The sequence below is a fragment of the Macrobrachium nipponense genome, chromosome 1 (assembly GCF_015104395.2).
Source record: "Macrobrachium nipponense isolate FS-2020 chromosome 1, ASM1510439v2, whole genome shotgun sequence".
Lineage (NCBI taxonomy): Eukaryota > Metazoa > Arthropoda > Malacostraca > Decapoda > Palaemonidae > Macrobrachium > Macrobrachium nipponense.
In genome coordinates this window covers 61,432,445-61,451,727 of record NC_087200.1, presented here as the reverse complement: position 1 = coordinate 61,451,727, position 19,283 = coordinate 61,432,445, and the positions used below count along the sequence as shown (strand labels likewise).

The following is a 19,283-nucleotide window of genomic DNA, read 5'->3' as shown; positions in this document are numbered from 1 at the left end:
TTGAATGGGATATAATAACCCTTCTTGATTACTGACATTGACCAAGGATCGGATCCTATGTCTTCCGCCCATGCTCCCACAAAGAATTGTAACCTGGCTCCTACAGGTGTCTGGAGGAAAGATTTCTCATTTTCCCTTCTTAAAGGGATGGAAGGCAGATCTTCCCCTTTTTTCAGTTGATTTCCTTCTGACGATGGATCTAGCCTGAGCGCCTCCTCGAAAGGGCTGTTGTTGTTGAGTTGGCTTAGATGCTTTCTTTTCCTCACTAGCCACAGGTCTATTCTTCCTTGAGGATTGCCTCAAAAGATCCTGAGTGGCTTTCTCAGTTAGCGAATGGGCAATGTCTCTCACCAACTGCGAAGGAAATAAATGCTCAGAGAGAGGCGCATACAGCAAGGCGGATCTCTGTGAAGGGAGACGGCCTTAGTGAGAAAGGCACTATGAACCGCTCTCTTCTTTAGTATTCCCGCACCAAAGAGGGAGCACACTTCCGCCGATCCATCTTGAACCGCCTTGGTCTATGCATGTAAGGATGCTATGCAAAGTTTTCAGGGCTTAGTTGTTCTTTTTCATGGGACTTCTTAGCAATGACCCCAAGGGACCAATCTAGGAAGTTAAATACTTCTAAGGTGTGAAAAAGTCCCTTGAGGAGATGGTCCATTTCCGAAAGACCCCATGTTGCTTTGCTGAATTCAAGGCATGTCTCCTCGACGAGTCCACGAGACTGGAGAAGTCCGTTTTCAGCTGAAACAGGCAGAGACAATCCCATGTTTTCTCCGTTTCGTACCATATGCCTCTCCTGCCCCTTAGTTTAGCGGGAGGCATGCAAAAGATCGTCCTTCCTAACTCCTTCTTAGTCTTGATCCAGGAGTCCAGCGATTGTAAGGACCCTTTTCATGGATATGGCCGGCTTTCATTTTCAGGAAAGACGAAGACTTGTGTGCCTTCGTACTTGAAAATAGAGAGCGAGGAGAAGGAGGAGCGGCTGGAGTTAATGCATCTCCATATTCTTCTAAGAGAAGAGCAGAAAGAACTTTGTAATTCGAGAGCCCTTCTCTGTTAGTAGCTTCGTCCTCCGAGACGTCATCTAAATTAATAGGATCGGAAGGAGAAGGCTCCCTTCCCTCCTCTGTCTCCTCTCTCGATTTCTTCCTTTCCGAAGAGAAGCACTTCTATAAGGAGATGGGCTAGGAGTAACTCTCTCCTTACGTTTATCATTAGGAGAAGTCACGTATCACTGCTCTACGCCTGTTACTCCTGTCGATGTCAAGCTCTTCAGAGGAGAAGCGCCTGGCGTTTAGCAGGAGTATCTCGCTGAGAATACTCCTGAGCCCTGGTAGGAGTAACCTGTTTGGAATACTCCTGGCGCCTGACAGTCGTTACACTCTTCGAATACTCCTGCCGTCTGGAAGGCGCATCTCGCTCCAAATACTCCTGGCGCTTGTTAGGAGTATTAAGCTCAGAATACTCCTGGCGCTTGGTAGGCGCATCGCGCTTCGAATACTCCTGGCGCCTGGTAGGAGTAAAAAGTCCAGAATACTCCTGGCGCCTGGGAGGAGTATCGAGGCCAGAGTAATCAAGGCGCTTGGCAGGAGTATCTCTTCCCGAATACTCCTGACCTACGGAAGGCGCATCTAGTTTCCGAATACTCCTGATGCTGGTAGGAGTATCGCTCATGGAATGCGCCTTTCGAATAGCAAGTATATTGCGCTTAGCGGGCGCTATACTCCTATCAGGAGTTCTCTCTTCTCCAATATGCTCTTGTTGCTTGGATGAAGATCTGGGCCTAGAACGATCTACAGTAAAGTCTGGCTCTTGGCGCCTACTTGGCGCCTGGCTCCTAGTTGGCGCCTGACGCTTGGTAGGAGTTACTTCCTTTCCCACATCTCGCCTGCCTAACGCACGCTCCCCCCAGAGATGGCCGCTTGTGCGACAACTCCCTGGAGGGTTCGTCGCGCCCCGACAGGAGATCGGTATTTGGATCTCTTAATAGGAGCCTGTCATCCTTTTTACGAGTAGGCTCCTTAGAAAGTACTCCTACCAAAGACGCTATTTGCTCCTGTACATTCATCAAAAAATTAAAATTCTCCTGGTCGAAGGCTCATTCGAATCAGGAGAAGAAGATCTGGAAGGCGCTCGAGAGTCTTTTCCCTTCCAAGGATCTAAATCCTTTCTAGCTTTCTTGATTACCGAAGGCGCCCTCCTCTTCAGAGAAGCGCTCGGGCTAGAATTAAGCTCAGGTTCTTTCCAGTTCCTTTTTAGCGGACGTGAAAGCTTCGATCCTCCATCCTCTTCTCGGAGAAGGCGAACTAGAAGATGAAAAGCATCACGAAGGACGCTTTTTCTATAGCTGTCCCTGGCAGACTGAATGTATACGATTTTGCCGAAGGGACGCCTGATCGTTGGGGATTCCCCACGACCCCCGTAAGGCTTTCGACTTTCCTCCTCCTCTGGGCCAGGGAGCTTGGAAGAGGTTTAGGCCTGGGAGCGTCGCAGGGACGACCAGACGCCCCCTCCACTACACGGGGACACTAACATCACTCGAGAAACCACATTCACTTCTCTTACCTTCTAATGCTTCCATTTTCTCTTGCATTTTTTGAAGGGAAGCTCTGAGTTCCGCTATTTCTGAGGCGGAATCAGAGGGATAAACTTGTGAACGGGCTGAAACAGAATGGTCATATTACGAGAAGAAGAAGAAGCTACAGAACTACTAGACATTTTCCGGCTTTTGTAAGCCGCCTTCCTCTCTCTATCCTTCTCTAACTTCTTCAAGTAAGAAGTCAGATTCTTCCATTCTTGCTCACTCAATCTCTCACACTCGTTACACGTTTTCTCATTGAGCATTCAACCTTTCTACAACCACTACATGTAGTGTGAGGATCTACCGAAGCTTTCGGAATCCTCACCTTACAGCCCTCATTCACACACACTCTGAAGCTAACACTAGAATCAGACATATTCACGAAAATCCAAAGCGAAGTCCAAAAACCAGTCCACGATAGCGAATGCCAAACAACGATCCAAGTACGTCACCAAAAATCAGTCGAAAGATGATCAAAAGCGTTGTGAAAAAAGAATTCCAGTCAGGAGGAAGTAACAACAATGTTGATACTACCGGCGACAGAGAGAATCTGATTAGAAAACGGGAATAGTTCCTAGTCCTGCTACCCAGAGCAGGGCGGTAGATCACCTGACCTACCTGTAGCGAGTGCCGCGAAATTTGAATTTCTGTCGGGGACGACAGAGTCGATAGCTATGTATATATCTGACAGGTAAGTTGAATGTATGAAATTTTGAATCACGCGCCTTGGGGGTTGCTGGGAGTTCACGGATCGAGGTGTTATTTTGTTTCAAAGCGCGACCCAAGTGCGCATGCGCGGAATCCTTCCTTCTCGCTCCAGCCAGCATCATCGTAGCATCATCCGACAGCGATCTTTTGCCGCAATCGTGTTTGACTGAGCTTGTGCGAGACTTTGAACATTTGTGTTGGTACAGGACGTTCATAGAGATGTCTGAACGTCGTATGACACGCGAAAGGCGCGTTTTACCCGTCGGAAGGGATCGTGTTAGAAGAGTTTTGGACTTGGATGCTGGCGAAGGACCCAGCACCCAACCTGACCTTGCTCCTCAACGCCGTTCTGTGCGACCACGTGTCGATGAAAGTGCTTCGAAAGTGTCTCATTTGCCGTTTGTAACCCCAAGGAAGCATCGTGCCGTCCTTAGGGGCATTCGTAGGAATTTGGGAGGGCTCAAACCAAGGGACATTGACGAATATTTATCGGAGCTCGATCGAGAGCATTTGGCAAGTCCTCATTTTGATGGCGGTTGGTCATCCAGTGACGAGGACATAACTCCCGATGATAGTGATGACGAGGAATATTTGCCCCCAATGTCCGTTCGAGGCTCACATCCCGAAAGTGAATTAGAATTCAGTAGTTTTAGTGCTTATGAGGGGGAATCTGAGGAGGGGGAGGACGATGATTTAGGTTCTAGTTTTGTTGCCGATGGTGATACAGAAAGCGAAGGCTTGAGTGAGGGAGATGGGCCAGTGAGGGGGGTTCGTGTGGGAAATCGTGCCCGCGCTCGTGCGCGCGCAAGGGCACGTAGAAGGTCGGATAGTCGCACTAGCCAAGGTGATGGTAAGTCATCCAAGAGCGATGATGGGTGGACAGAGGACCCCACACCACCTAGCATGCATCCATTTACGGCAAATCCTGGGCTCACCGTACCTGTTCCCCTGACTCCTCTGGGTTTTGTTCAGCTTTTCCTTATGCGGGAATTGCTGGAGTACCTGGTAGCAGAGACGGCGGACCTACGCCAGGTATTGCCCGTGATGAACTGCGCGACATTATCATATCACTGGCGAGGCTGCACCTCCCTGACATGGCGCATTTTTTGGGGCTCCACGTTTTTTTTGGATTGATGCCTGCTGCCGACGTCAGGCAATATTGGAGGCGTAATTTTTTTTTAAGTACGCCCAATGTGCCCGGCGTTATGCCCCGTGATACTTTCCTGGCATTGGACAGATATTTCAACGCCTTCAACCGAAGGGCCATACCCCGGAATAACTCTGATCGCCTCATTTTAGTGCGCCCAGTGTTGGAATATATTCGTGAGCGCTGTAAAACTCTCGTGATTCCTGGAAAGAACCTTTCTTTAGATGAAGAGGGGTGATGCCTTACAAAGGACGTCTTAAGCATCAAAGTGTAATACCCCAAGAAGCCGAAGAAATATGGCGTGAAATTTTTTTTTATTACCGAAGGCCAACACTGGCTACGTCGTGGACTTTTCGGTGCATTCCGGGGTCTTCTCCACGATGCGTGAAACTGTTTTCGGGCTTGTGGATCGTTTCCGTACCAGGGATACACCTGTTTATGGATAATTATTATAAAACTCGGTATCCTGGCCCAGGAACTGTATGAAGCAGGTGTTACGTCAGTGGTAACCCTTCGGTTGGTGCGTGGGCCCCGAATTCCCTCAAGAGGTTCGCTAGGCCATCCGCAACATCTGGTAAAGACAGAGACACAGTGGCAGCAGAAGGGAGCTGTCTTCGTCATCTGTTGGAAGGGTGTCCGACTCGTCCCCATGATTACGACGAGCCATGAACCTGTCCAAGAGGAGATCGTGCAGCAGAAGAAGACGCGTCGACAGGGCCGAGTTGTGTATGAGCAGTTTTCGTGTACAGCGCCCTTCCGTCATTGGCACTACAATAGGCACATGGGAGAGTTGATCTCTTTGATCAACTCATCCAATATTATCCCTTCGCCAGGAGAACCAGGAGATGGACCCAAAAGCTCCTGAAATACAATTCTGCAGTTGGCCCTCCAAAATGCCTACATACTCTACTGTGGGTACTACAGTCCCGATCTACGGAGGATGAGCCACTTACAGTTCCTCGAGGCAGCCGGGGAAGCCCTCATCAACTTTGATCCCGATGAGTGGCCTTCCATCCCCCTGCCCCGAGCTGTAGATCTGCCCGTAGAGGAAAGGGCAGACCTTAGGGGTGCCTACTTCGGTCATCCTGCTGCCGGACGCCATGCTGCCGCCGCCCCTGCTGCAACGCCCCTGCTGCCGCCCGCCCCTGCTGCCGACGCCCCTGCTGCTGACGCCCTGCTGCCGCCGCCCCCTGCTGCTGCCGCCCCCCACCCGCCCGCGCCCCTTCTCGTCGGGTAGTGGACCCTTCGTGTCGGCTGATGCCAGGGGATCACACACTGGAGCTCCTAGAAGGGTGCAGGCAGAAACGGTGCCGGGTGTGCCATATGAATGTCGCACCTGCAAGATAGCTCTATGCAGGTTCGGGGAGTGTGACCGCAAATACCACAGAGCGGTCTTCTATTAGAGTGTGACTCAGGTGCGGTCAGGGGAGGGCGCACGGGACCGCGCCCTATCCCAGCGGCCGTAAGGGCGCGCGTCTCCCTCCTCCACCTGTACCTCATCATGTCGAGAGGAAAAAAAATGCAAGACTCTTCAATGGAGGAGGGGGAGAAAACAAGAATAGAACGAAGAGTCAGGATTAGGAGTGAGTATTCTGCATTTGTTTTATATTTATTTTTTTACATATTTTCAAGTTGTTATATCTCAGTATCTATGCATGAATACGATATTTCATTGTATGCAAAAAGAAAAGTGTCACCTGTATTCCTTTTATTTATGTATTCGTACCAGAATCGGAAAATGTAATAAATAAAGAAACACACACAAACACACACACATATATAATATATATATAATCTTTAATTTTTTTTATGTTGGTATTTTTGGGTAAGCAAAATACATAACAGTCTAGTAATCTTCATTTATTTATCTTCATTTTGAAACAAATTTGAAGTCTCTAGAACAATATTGTGATTTATGGTGAATTTTTGAAAAAAATATCTTTCTTCCTTCCGCGCGCCGCTTCGCGGCCGAAAATCTCCGAAATGCGTAGATCGCATTATCCTAATATTTGCTCCTTTTCATATTAGCCGTTTTATAGAGTTTCATATATCAAAATGTGCGCAAATTCATGAAGAATACAACAAAAAATAATTAAAGGTTGTAGCTTTTCTCATTTCTGAAATATCTGCATATAAATTACGATAATTGGAAAAAAACTACGTATGGTCAACTTTGACGCAATCGAAATGGTCGAAAAACATAATAGTAAGCTAAATCTCTTACGGCCTAGTAATATTCATTTATTTATCTTCATTTTGAACACAAATTTGAAGTCTCTAGAAATCAATATTTGTGATTTATTTTGGTGAATTTTTGAAAAAACAGTTATCTTTTCGCTTCCGCGCGCCGCTTACGTGGGCCGAAAATCTCCGAAATGCGTAGATCGCATTATCCTAATAATTTGCTCCGTTTTCATATTAGCCGTTTTATAGAGTTTCATATATCAAAAAATGTGCGGCAAATTCATGAAGAATACAACAAAAAATAATTAAAGATTGTAGCTTTTTCCTATTTCTGAAATATCTGCATATAAATTACGATAATTGGAAAAAAACTACGTATGGTCAACTTTTACGCAATCGAAATGGTCAAAAAACATAATAGTAAGCTAAATCTCTTACGGCCTAGTAATATTCATTTATTTATCTTCATTTTGAAACAAATTTGAAGTCTCTAGAACAATATTGTGATTTATGGTGAATTTTTGAAAAAAATATCTTTCTTCCCTCCGCGCGCCGCTTCGCGGCCGAAAATCTCCGAAATGCGTAGATCGCATTATCCTAATATTTGCTCCTTTTCATAATTTAGCCGTTTTATAGAGTTTCATATTTCAAAATGTGCGCAAACTTTAATGAGAATACAACAAAAAATAATTAAAGGTTGTAGCTTTTCTCATTTCTGAATATCTGCATATAAATTACGATAATTGGAAAAAAAAAAAAACTACGTACGGTCAACTTTGACGCAATCGAAATGGTCAAAAAAACGTAATTGTAAGCTAAATCTCTTACAAGCCTAGTAAATATTCATTTATTTATCTTCATTTGAAACAAACCTTTGAAGTCTCTAGAACAATTTATTGTGATTTATGATGAATTTATGAAAAAAATATCTTTCTTCCCTCCGCGCGCCGCTTCGCGGCCGAAAATCTCCGAAATGCGTATATCGCATTATCCTAATATTTGCTCCTTTTCATATTAGCCGTTTTATAGAGTTTCATATATCAAAATGTGCGCAAATTCATGGAAAATACAATACAAAATAATTGAAGGTTGTAGCTCATTCCATTTTCGAAATATGTGCATATAAAAAAATATATATATAAAAATTTCGACATTCGGTCAACTTTAACTCGTCCGAAATGGTCAAAATCTGCAATTTTAATCTAAAACTCTTGCAGTATCATAATATTCAATTATTTGTCTTAATTTTGAAACAAATTGATAGTCTCTAGAACAATATTGTGATTTACGGTGAATTTTTGAAAATAACATTTTTTTACGTCCGCGCGTTACGAATTCGTACATCATTTTGTGATAATATTTTTCCAGTGTTGCTTTTATTGTTTTACAATGTATTATATATCAAAACGATCGCAATTTAGTATACAATACAACGAAAAAAAGTAACTGGTTAGCTTTGCCCGTTTTCTGCACAGCGTGATTTGAATACAATTGTGTATGAATTTGGTTTTTTTGCTACCATATATCGCATTATTTACATATGATAATGATATTATTTTTCATTTCTGATGGTTGCATACTAAACTTCAGGCAATGACAAAAAAGGAGCCAAAAATGAACTCTTGATCTTCAAAACTAAGCGCGCTGTGATTTTTTGAAAAAATTATTTTTTCCGCTTCCGCGCTCACTCCAAACCGGGCCCGGCATACGGGAGACGTTTTGATTTTTAGGGCTTCGGCATAAGAGGGTTAACATACGTCTGCCAGGGTCGAAGTTCAAGCCATCGAGCACCACCATGGTGATTTTGCTACAAAACCCATAAGGCAATTTGACGGTTTGCCCGTCAAGTGTGCCCGTTAGAGGCCGTGTGGACAGGCCTTAAAGGCCTGTCCACACAATCAGGTCTGATTAGCGGTCTTCCCCTCTAACGGGCACACTTGATGGGCAAACCGTCAAATTGCCCGATGGGTCTTGTAGCAAAATCACCGTGGTGGTGCCCGATGGCTTGAACTTCGACCCTGGCAGACGTACGTTAACCATATACATTTCTTTTACTGCGCCCTTCTTTGCACCATATTGTCTTCTTTTTCATCACACACAAAGCAATTATCATGCTACACTATTTTCTTCTTTGCGGTAGGCACCACGTTTATCGTACCGCACTGAACACACTACTGGCATATTCGGGCACGCCCACCTCTCCATCACCTCACCCGTGTGCACAACATTCGTGGGTAAGCCCGCCAGAATTTGCCTGTCAACCCCGGAGCACGCTGATCAGGCCCGCTCGTGTGGACAGGCCTTAAGAAACAACAGACTGGGACCGTGGGATGTCCCCACAACCTACCTCTACCAAAATCACCATGGACTTTCTCCTCCTGACCCTCCCGCCCAGGACTGCCAGATTTTCTTTACCATATTGTACGGACGATTCAAAATGATCGTTTTTCCACCAAAATTATTGCAAAATATATCGTATGCATGTGAAAAATTATTGTATCTTTTATCACAACATTATGCTCTACAGTAATCAACAACATTTCTTGGTATCAAAATAAATACATGTATAGCTTTTATACATTTATTATAAGGCGAAAAATAGTATCAATAAAACTCTTCTGTTCTCATTATATAAAAAAAAAACAATGTGGTATTTTACAGACAATGAACATATGAAACTGAAACCTTACATTAACCCTACACTGTTCATAGCAAAACAATAAACCAAAATTACAGAAATTTTTTCTTACTAAAATTAACGAAAAGGTTCTTAACTTTATGCTACGTTGGCATACAGCTGTGAACTGTTTTTTAAACGTCTAAGCATGTCTTCAGATGGCGTAAACTTGACACAGGACTCCTAGCTTTTGATACACTCAGAGGCCAACAAAGCACCCTTAACAGTTTGTGTGTTTAAACTGTTTCTTGTTTTTGTCTTGAAAAGGTTGATCTTACTAAAGACTCTCTCGCATTCAGCATTCGAATGGGGGAAGACTGACAGCACACAGAGCAAAATTTGCCAGTTCAAAGAAGTTATCCCCACTCTGTAAAACCCAGAATTTATCTACTGACAATATATCATCAAGATGCAGTATATCTTTGAATGCTGGTAACATTCTCCATTGATCATCAATTTTCTGCATTAGTGAACAATTATCTGGTGACACAATTAAAGAAAGTTCAATTATGAGAGAGTATAAAGAGGGGGTTGATTTTCTAAAGGAATTAGACACAGCATTTTCAGGAGTTAAGCAACACAGCTTGGAGATCACACTGTCCTTAAAATCATACCTTTTCTTGATCTCCGCACATGCTATTACTAAGAAGTCCCTACAGCATTTATAAAACTCATTCAAATTAGATTTATTTTTATTTGGATTTAGTTTGTCAAGTTCTTTACGTATCGCCAGTCCAAGATACAACTCACAATCCCTATGGTATTTATCTTGCCTAAAAGGATCAACTGTCTCAAGATCTGTCTTTATGATGTACTCTCTTTCCATGAAAGAAAGTAGTAGCTCCCTATAAGGCATGCATAACTTCTCATGCAGTACTATGATTACTGTTTTATCAGACTGAAAATATGTATTGAAACTTGTGAATTTTGGCAAAATCCATTCAAGAAAAAAGTAATAGGACTTAATGAAGGGATTGTGAAGATCATGAAATATAAGCTCGGCTGATACCACCTTCTCAGAAAACCAAATATCTGTAAAATACATCTTAAGGACTTCCCATTGCTCTAACAGACGAATAACAAATGCAACTAATGACAACCACCTTGTCTGGGAGGGGTGCAAAACCTTATGTGGTTTCAGGTTACGAAATTCCTGAAACTGTACTAATTGACTCTGCCTCTTGCTGCTGCATTTAAAGTGATTAAAGATTTCTCTTGCCAAATCTTCACATCTTCTGGGTAGTGACTTACAGGCTTCACTTGCACAGAGATGTGCAGAATGGCAAACAAATTTCATCACAAAAATTCCAGGACATTGTTCTCGAAAGCGACTTGCAACAGAGTTATGGGCCCCAATCATTACATTACATCCATCAGAACCAAATCCAATTATATTTGTTGCAGGAATATCATACTGATTAAATGTTTTCATGAGTCCTTCAAAAAAGTTTTTTCCTGTTGCACCTTCCTTAGTGTTCTCTGGGTTTTTGGCATCGTATACATCATACATTTCCCAAAACTTACATTTAACTGCTCCTGCATCTTTGTTATAAAACCGTACCACCACACATGATGATTTTATAGAACCCACATCAGTAGACTCATCGCAAAGTACACTGAACTTTGGGTCCTTTAACTTTTGTGCTAACTCTTCCTTAAAAGAAGAACCAATAACATTTTTTTACAATTGCTGTTGCTTTCGTTCTTTTTAAATGCAGTTCTTTTACAGTTTTTGGATCAGATAATATGTCTTTCAAAAGATCTGTCAGATGATCAATTACATTAAAAGCAATGTTGTGTTCCACAAGAAAAGCACTCAATTTAATTTCTGCTACAGAAACAGAATCAGATGACTTACTCTGTTTCTTCTGTAAAAATGATGAAGCTGATGGCTGGTTGACAGTTGCAGTTTCAAAAAAGGATTTATTTTTTTTTTTTTACCTTTTGCGTGGTTTTTTATCACAGTTAATTCTACAACCATTACCACATTGCATACTGTGCACTTAGCCTTAAAAGGATTTTCAGAGGCGCCATGAAGCCATGCCTTGAAGTCTGGACTAGATTCCCATTCCTGTTTGTACCGCTGCTGTTGATGTGAACTTGAACTCAAACTAATCTGAGAGAAAGATTATATATATATATATATATATATATATATATAATATATATATATATATATATATATATATATATATATATATATATATATATATATATATATATATTACGAAAACATAAGTTATATTTTTCAAAACACTTATTCTTATTTCATAATAGTCATGCTTAACAAAATTCTATACATTTCTTCAAACTACAAAACAGCAGCAGCTTCAAACTCTTATTATATTTTCATAAAGCTAACCTTCCTCTTTTTTTATGGGGTTGTAAGAAGCCTTCCCTCCTCGCTGTCCTGGGAATGATGGTGATCACTGTACGTCACGGTCACGACTGTACGTCACGGTCACGGTCACCCAAAACTGAATATTCGGTATTGACTATATCAGTCTCACTGTTTGTCACTCAGCTGAAATGGCTACATCAACAGCGAAGGAAGTTCCTGATACTGACTGAACTATCCTACACTGCAGTAATTTACTATCGGATCCTATAGGACCTATACTACACAGCATGACTAAACATCTAGTAGCAGTGCGGAGCTAAAACAGATTGATACAACGCTGCCAAATTTTAAGTCGGAGAATATTTGTTTATGTTTATCTGGGGCGATCCTTCTACCTGGCCTTGACTGATACATCCCAGCGGTTAATAATTCAGTCCAAATCCCGGGCCGGCCGTGACCCAGGCGCCTTGGCTACTGTTGTACTAGGTTGTTGTTATGGGTACCTTTCGAAATTTGCTAAATTCTGCCGTATAGACGAGATAATCCTTCTAATCCATGTCCCTGGTCTAATGATTTCAATTTTAAGATTCTTGGTCGTCCCGAAATAATCATATTATAAATTATATTATAATATATATATATATTTATTATTTATATAATATATATATATATATATATATATATGTATATTATATATATATATATATATATATATATATATATATAAATATATATATATCTATATTAGGCAGGAAGAAGGCGCAGGAACATATACACATCCATTAGATACATTTACTGCCAACGCGTTTTTTGACCCATGGTCACATCATCACATCTATATAAAAAGGAGCATCCGGGCACATAATTAAAAGAAACATATATAAAGCATAAGAAAACTTAAAATGGAAACTAAGTTGAACTTAAATACTGAATCACACTTAAATACATTTGCACATTAAAAACCAAGAAAGCTTAAAAGGATCCTTAAAAAACTAAACTCAATAAGGATCCTTAAAAAACTAAACTCAATAAAAGACAAAATTAAAGGTAAAAACGAACTTAAAATGAAGAGCAAGGCGCACCTCTCAAAATGACAGAGACTAACACACTAAAAGAATACACAAGAACAGAAAAGAAGGCGGATAAATATAACCAAACAAGCCAGTTATGCTATGGAAAGGGGAACAGCCGATGATTGGCAATTTAACGTAGGTACAATTCTTTTTTATTAACAGACTTTCCAAGAGAAGCAGTTCTCCAGGTTCCTTGGGTTGGCCAATTATTTTGAAGTTGTCATATTTGATCGATATCTTGCAACTTCTAGCGTGCGATCTTATCTTGGAAAGTTCGGGATTAGACAATCTGCAGCCCGTATCTAATGGATGTGTATATGTTCCTGCGCCCCTCTCCTGCCTACTATAGTACCCTTTGATGTCTGGATTATATATAGGTGTGTGTGTGTGTGTGTGTGTGTGTGTATAACTGAATTAAAAAAGTTTGGAACGTGATAAATCCATAAATAAAGGTATAAGCCAAGAAGGAAAGATAAACAACCTTGTTTCTGCAAGATCTTTCGACTCGACGTCCTTTACTCACATGAGAAATTGAGAGTACAGGAAAGGTCGTATAAGTGACAGATAGGGATTATAAGGAGATTAGTACCTAGAATGCAACACAACTGGAGTAACCTTTCCAAACAATCATAAACACCGGCACAATATAAGAACAAAAAGATTAAGTCCAACTGCTCAGACACAGCGACAAGACAACTAAAGGATTATACAGCCATGTATAATCCTTTAATTGTCTTGTTCCTGTGTCTGAGCAGTTAGACTTAATCTTTTTGTTCTTAAATTGTACCCATGTTTATGCTTGTTTAGAAAGGGTTACTCATTACTCCGAGGTGGGTTTTGGATTTCTAGGTACTAATCTCCTTATAATCCCTATCTGTCACTTATACGACCTTCCCTGGACTCTCAATTTCTCACGTTTGTCTATTAAGTAAAGGACGTCGAGTATAAAGATCTTGCAGAAACTCCGTTGTTTCGCTTTCCTTATGCTTGGACTTTATATATATATATATATATATATATATATATATATATATATATATATATATATATATATATATATACCATACATACTGTGTGTGAGAGAGAGAGGCAGGGGTGTTTACTGTTCACACCCCAATAAGGATACGTAATATCTTGTTATTTGAGTACTATCTGTATATGTATTACACATAATATATTAAGTATATACAATAAGAATATTTTCGTCCAATGCTGTCACAATTTTTGAACGTTAATTTACTGGTTCACGAAAAGCAGACTTGCTTTCATCTTTGATTTCTCGAAGCAACCGATATCTGGTTCTTTCACTAACTACTGTTGCAGCGGTCACACGGTCCATCAGTCTTGAGATGTTGATTAAATGGTCCGCCGTTTCTTTTTTCTTGCTGTAAATATTTATAAACATTGTAGACGATTTCCTTAGCCTTAGTGCTTTTGTTGGGGTCAAGGTTATTGAATGACATCAAAGGTCGTCTTTCCCATAACAGATACAGTACATTTGGCAAAGTTCATCAAAAACCTGCCACGTATTTGACGAGTGTAAGTTCTTTTATTTTCTGGTAATAAAAATTAATTTAACGACTTTTTAATTGGAAAATAACAAATTCTTGGACAATTTTGTATAGAAGTACTTTCAGTATAGAAGTACTTTCAAAGTCCTGGAATTTATATACCATGAATTTTGTAAATTTGTCATCACTGTATTAATCTACTTTAGCTCCGCCCTACCACTAAAACCAGCCTTCAAGGCAATCTCTCTCTCAGTCTCTCTTCTCTCTTCTCTCTCTCTCTCTCTCTCTCTCTCTCTCTCTCTCTCTCTACACATCCAATTTCTGTTGAAAATGTTGTTTAATAAAATTTGAAATATTTAAATATATTATTTTTTTAATAGGTCTGGATGTATTTACATGTATATTTTTAGATTTGTGTAGAAAATTTATAAAAATCTGAGAAAAACTGACAAATCATTTGAAATTTATGACGATTCTGCTGTAATTTCATAAATTCTGACAATACTTGAAAATTTCCGAATGTCTCCAAAATTTCTGACGATCTGGCAACACTGGCTCGAGGGTGATGAAAATACGCACAGTACCAATACAATTAACCTAGCTATCTAAATCACCTCAAAACACAATTATCTACATATCCGAAGGGAAATTATCACTTTACATTTTCATAATTTTCTGTTGAAAACATTTAATCTTGAAAAAAAAATGCTTTTTAATCATCTGAAAATAAACAAATGCCAGAATTATCGCATAAAATGTACGATAGTTGGATCTGGTATCGTACATCGTACCGGAGGCAGTTTAATCGTACATGTACGATAATTATCGTACGAATGGCAGCCCTGCGCGGTCCCGCCATGCTTCTTCCTTCCATTACCTGTACTACAAACATCATCTTTACCTTTACAAATCCCTTCCCAATCCCTAAGACGTTACATAGCTCTGGACCTAATGCGAACAGTATAGTGTGGCCGCTAGTACTGTGTTTTTGGAGTGAATGCTTAAGCACCATGAACCAGGCATTAATATCCGGTCAATAATATGCTTGGTTTCAAATAAGAAACTTAATCACTATTTGTCACTATTCTAGAACACCAATCATGCTGATGAAAGGACCCAACATTCCAAACCATTATTTCCTTGTTTAAAGAATCATTAGCGAGGAGAGATCAGTATTAGCTAGGCTCAGCATTCATAAACATCCATGTTTATTTTCAGCAAATTATGATGAAATATTAATATTAACACACCATCAAATGATACTGATTTAATTCTAGGAAACGCCGTAATGAGACTATAAGATTATGGAGATAAATTGTTTTGAAATAGTCCCTCAAAATTTTTGTTACATAATTTTTGGTACCACTTCATTCCACAGTGATAAGCATAAACAGATAAATGAGCAGACTTACCTTCCCAAGCTTAGGAGTCCCCACAACGTCAAGAAGATGGTGGGTGCCCGACGGACCCCAACTCGCATTTTGGGCCAGAACAAAGGCACTATGGAAAGAAAAATATACATTAATAATATTAACCATACTAATAGTTGGGAAAGAGACCACCATCACTTAAATAATACTCTTTCAATGGACTGCAGCTCCAGAACTATACTCTTGTTTTTTTCCATCTGTCCACCCGTCTGTGGTGTTTGCGTATGGTAACACTGCGTCCTGGGCTTTAGATAGTTACATTCAGCAATTATAATAATATCCTTTTTCGAATATTAACGGTGTAATTCGCATACAGTGAATTATTAAAACACTTTTCAGTTGTAAATGTACACCCAGATAACCCGTTTATTTACCTAAAACTTACACATAGCGTAACTCTCTAAAGCCCGGGACGCAGTGTTATCATACCCAAACACCACAGGCGGGTGGACAGATGGAAAAAAAACAAGAGTATAGTGAACCTGTATAGAATATGTTCTATTTGTCGCATACCAAAAAGTAGGTAGTATACTGGATAAACGAGTGTAGGAATGAATATATTACTAGTAGGGCTTCTAGGTGAAGGATGTGGGGGAGAGGGGCTGATGTGAAAAGGGCGTGAATGAGGAAAATTGCGATACTTATAATGGGGGAATACAGATGAATCGTTAACTGAAAAATCAGTGTTCAGTGGCCTAAATCATGGCTGAGATGCACAACTGAAAAATCAAAGTGTTCAGTGACCTCAATCATGGCTGCAATGCACAATCTACATGTAGGTCTAGGTGTCAGAGGGGCGTTCTGCAAGAAGAGTAGAGCTTATTGTGAAGTCCAAATGGGGACATCCATTTCAGGGCACAGATGTCTGTCTGTAGATGCCACAGATTTGCCTTGAAATCCTGGGTGGGGGGAATTTGACTTAGCACGCTGGTGGTTCCACAGCTGTCATACAAATATGCAATAAAATGTCTTTTGGAATTTTATTTCACCTCCTTCCTTTAAAAAAAATATGCACTATTCACCAAATACACTTCTACATTAAATGTGTGACCAAGCAGCCGATGGCGGTGATCACCAAACCCAGCCATTACGAAGTGAACGGACTTGAATTGTCAATGTGCGCGTCAGGTACAATGCCATATGAAATATGGAAACTTCAAACGTGTGTTGAGTGGATATAATTATACTCTGTTTTTTTCCATCTGTCCATCCGCCTGTGGTGGTCGTGCATGGTAACACTGCGTCCCTGACTTTAGATAGTTATGCTATGCTTAGCAGAATATAATAATAATAAAAATTTAATAAATTTAAAACAAAATAAGATGGATTATACATAATCAAAACATGATAAAAAAACTTTGTCATAATGAGCTAAAAAAAATTTAGTTACAATTAATATTTTTACTCTTTAATCCCATGAAACTAATGAAAAATCAAACTACTTTAAATGTAATTTGTTAGATGTTCTTAACAGAAATATTGCAACTGATAAAAATAAGATGACTAATGTGGCTTTCATAACAATGTTTGCAATACTTCAGAATCGATTTTTCGAATTGAATCTTGTACGATGTTTATGCATTTCAAATATATAATTTATGTATAATCCATCTTTTCCTATATAAAACTCTGTTAAATGGCCCACAGGTAAATAAAAGGGTATCTTGGTGTACATTTGCAACTGAAAAGTGTTTTAACAATTTACTGTATGCGATATACACCGTTAATATTCGAAATAGGATGTTATTTAAAACTCGGGACGCAGTGTTACCATGCACAAACAACACAGGCGGATGGACAGATGGAAAAAACCGAATATAGTTATCTACTTCGGATTAGGTCGAATTCCAGTGCCTCGGATTTCAGACTCCCTCTACACCTTTACAAGGCAAAAAAATCAATTTTCCCGGCAGGTAGGTTTGAAAGAAACTTGATATGTGAAAAGTAAACAAACAACGTCACATAAACACAGTGCATGACCAATGTGCTGATTTGTTATTAAAGCGTACAAGCTGACTTTAATATGTGCACGCGCTGTACTACGTATCAGCAGACTTTGTAGCATAGCATCAATCTGTATTTGTAGTCACTTCGTTCTTGTGTAGTGATCGACTGTCTTCACTGATGGCAGTTAGTCATCACAATAATTACAAAAATCACTGCAGGAATATACTATGTTTCCCTCACCCTGTCTTCTACGTATACAAACAAGGACGGATGGCTTTGGTTGAATCTTGCGAACACAAAAAGACACAGTTATAATGAATGGAAAACTTACATTATTTTTCACGAAGGGATGAAACAGCCCACACGGGCCATCAGATTACCTTGCGATTAGTATGATTATAACTGTCCCCTCTCATACGTGGCACGATAGTCGTTTGGAGAGCGAGCACCAGTGACTGCCATATTGACACAAGATTGATGCTCTGATTGTAGTCGTCCCCCTTTCTCCCACTTTAAACGACAGCCGACATTCCGCCTCTTCAAGATATCTGGAGGAGGGTCTCTATTCTCCAGTCTTTTCACTCTATTTTTCTACTGTCATAATTATTACCATTATATAATAACGTCAACTGAATTGCTAAATGTATGTGATGTGCTGCCATGAAATGTCTGCTTAAGGAATCAAAACACTTGTTCCGTTATATACTTAAGTAACACTAAAGGAACTATGGTGAACATGGAGGTCAGATAACTAAGGAAAGGACAAATATTTGAACTGACAGAAAACTGCGATTACCAAGTTACGAAAGAAGTATTTGTGGTGAAGGGTAGGAATTCCTAAGAAAGCTTTGTTTACGTCGATTGAAGAATACAGCATTATGTTATAATATATATATATATATATATATATATATATATATATTTATATATCTATATATATATATTATATATATATATATATATATATATATATATATATATATATATATATATATATATATATATATATATAATTTGTCTTTTCAAGTTTGATATAATTTATGTATAATCCATCTTTTCCTATATAAAAATCTGTTAAATGGCCCACACCCTCCCTCTTTTTTTTCTTTTTGCCATAAGGTTTCGAAGTAGTTTAGTTACAAGTAATATTTGAAATGAATAAATATCTTACAAGATTCAATTCGAAAAATCGATTCTGAAGTATTGTAAACATTGTTGTGAAAGCCGCATTAGTCATCTTATTTTTAACAGTTGCAATATTTCTGTTAAGAAAATTCAACAAATTATAAAGTATTTTGATTTTTCATTAGTTTCATGGGATTAAGGAGTAAAAATATTAATTGTAACCAACAAAATATAAAAGAAAAACCTACAACACTAAAAACACCGTCAATGGAACCAACACCCCTCAAGAAAACCTCTCAAGAGACACTAAATGCTAATTCCCCAGTAATCACAGTGATTCCACGTCCAGCGAAATGACGGAATTTAATAAGACTCCGTTGATCGAGTTCTCCGCCCACGCCCCTCATGCTTACGGTGGAGGTCAATAATGTACTTTTTCGAAATGCTAATATATATCAATTAGTCACGCCTTTAAACATCTTTTAAAAGTGAGATATTATAATCTTCAAAATTATTTTTTTTAATAAATAATAATAATAATAATAATAATAATAAT

General features: G+C 39.6%; 1 protein-coding gene across 5 annotated transcripts in view; it reads right to left on the bottom strand.

Annotated features, from left to right (window-relative positions):
- Positions 1 to 19,283, bottom strand: part of LOC135219346 (uncharacterized) — a 58,403-nt gene that overhangs the window by 19,824 nt on the left and 19,296 nt on the right. Inside the window, exons 2-4 of one of the 5 annotated variants that reach the window (XM_064256027.1) lie at positions 15,638 to 15,725; positions 11,663 to 11,777; positions 9,191 to 11,411 (exon numbers count right to left, since the gene is read on the bottom strand). In XM_064256027.1, the coding sequence (XP_064112097.1) occupies positions 9,596 to 10,810 (1,215 nt within the window). In that variant the 5' untranslated portion in view covers positions 10,811 to 11,411; positions 11,663 to 11,777; positions 15,638 to 15,725 and the 3' untranslated portion in view covers positions 9,191 to 9,595. Of the gene's footprint in view, positions 1 to 9,190; positions 11,417 to 11,662; positions 11,825 to 15,637; positions 15,726 to 19,283 lie in introns of those variants that run through there. The other 4 variants (XM_064256026.1, XM_064256025.1, XM_064256028.1 and 1 more) reach the window with 4 other exon arrangements.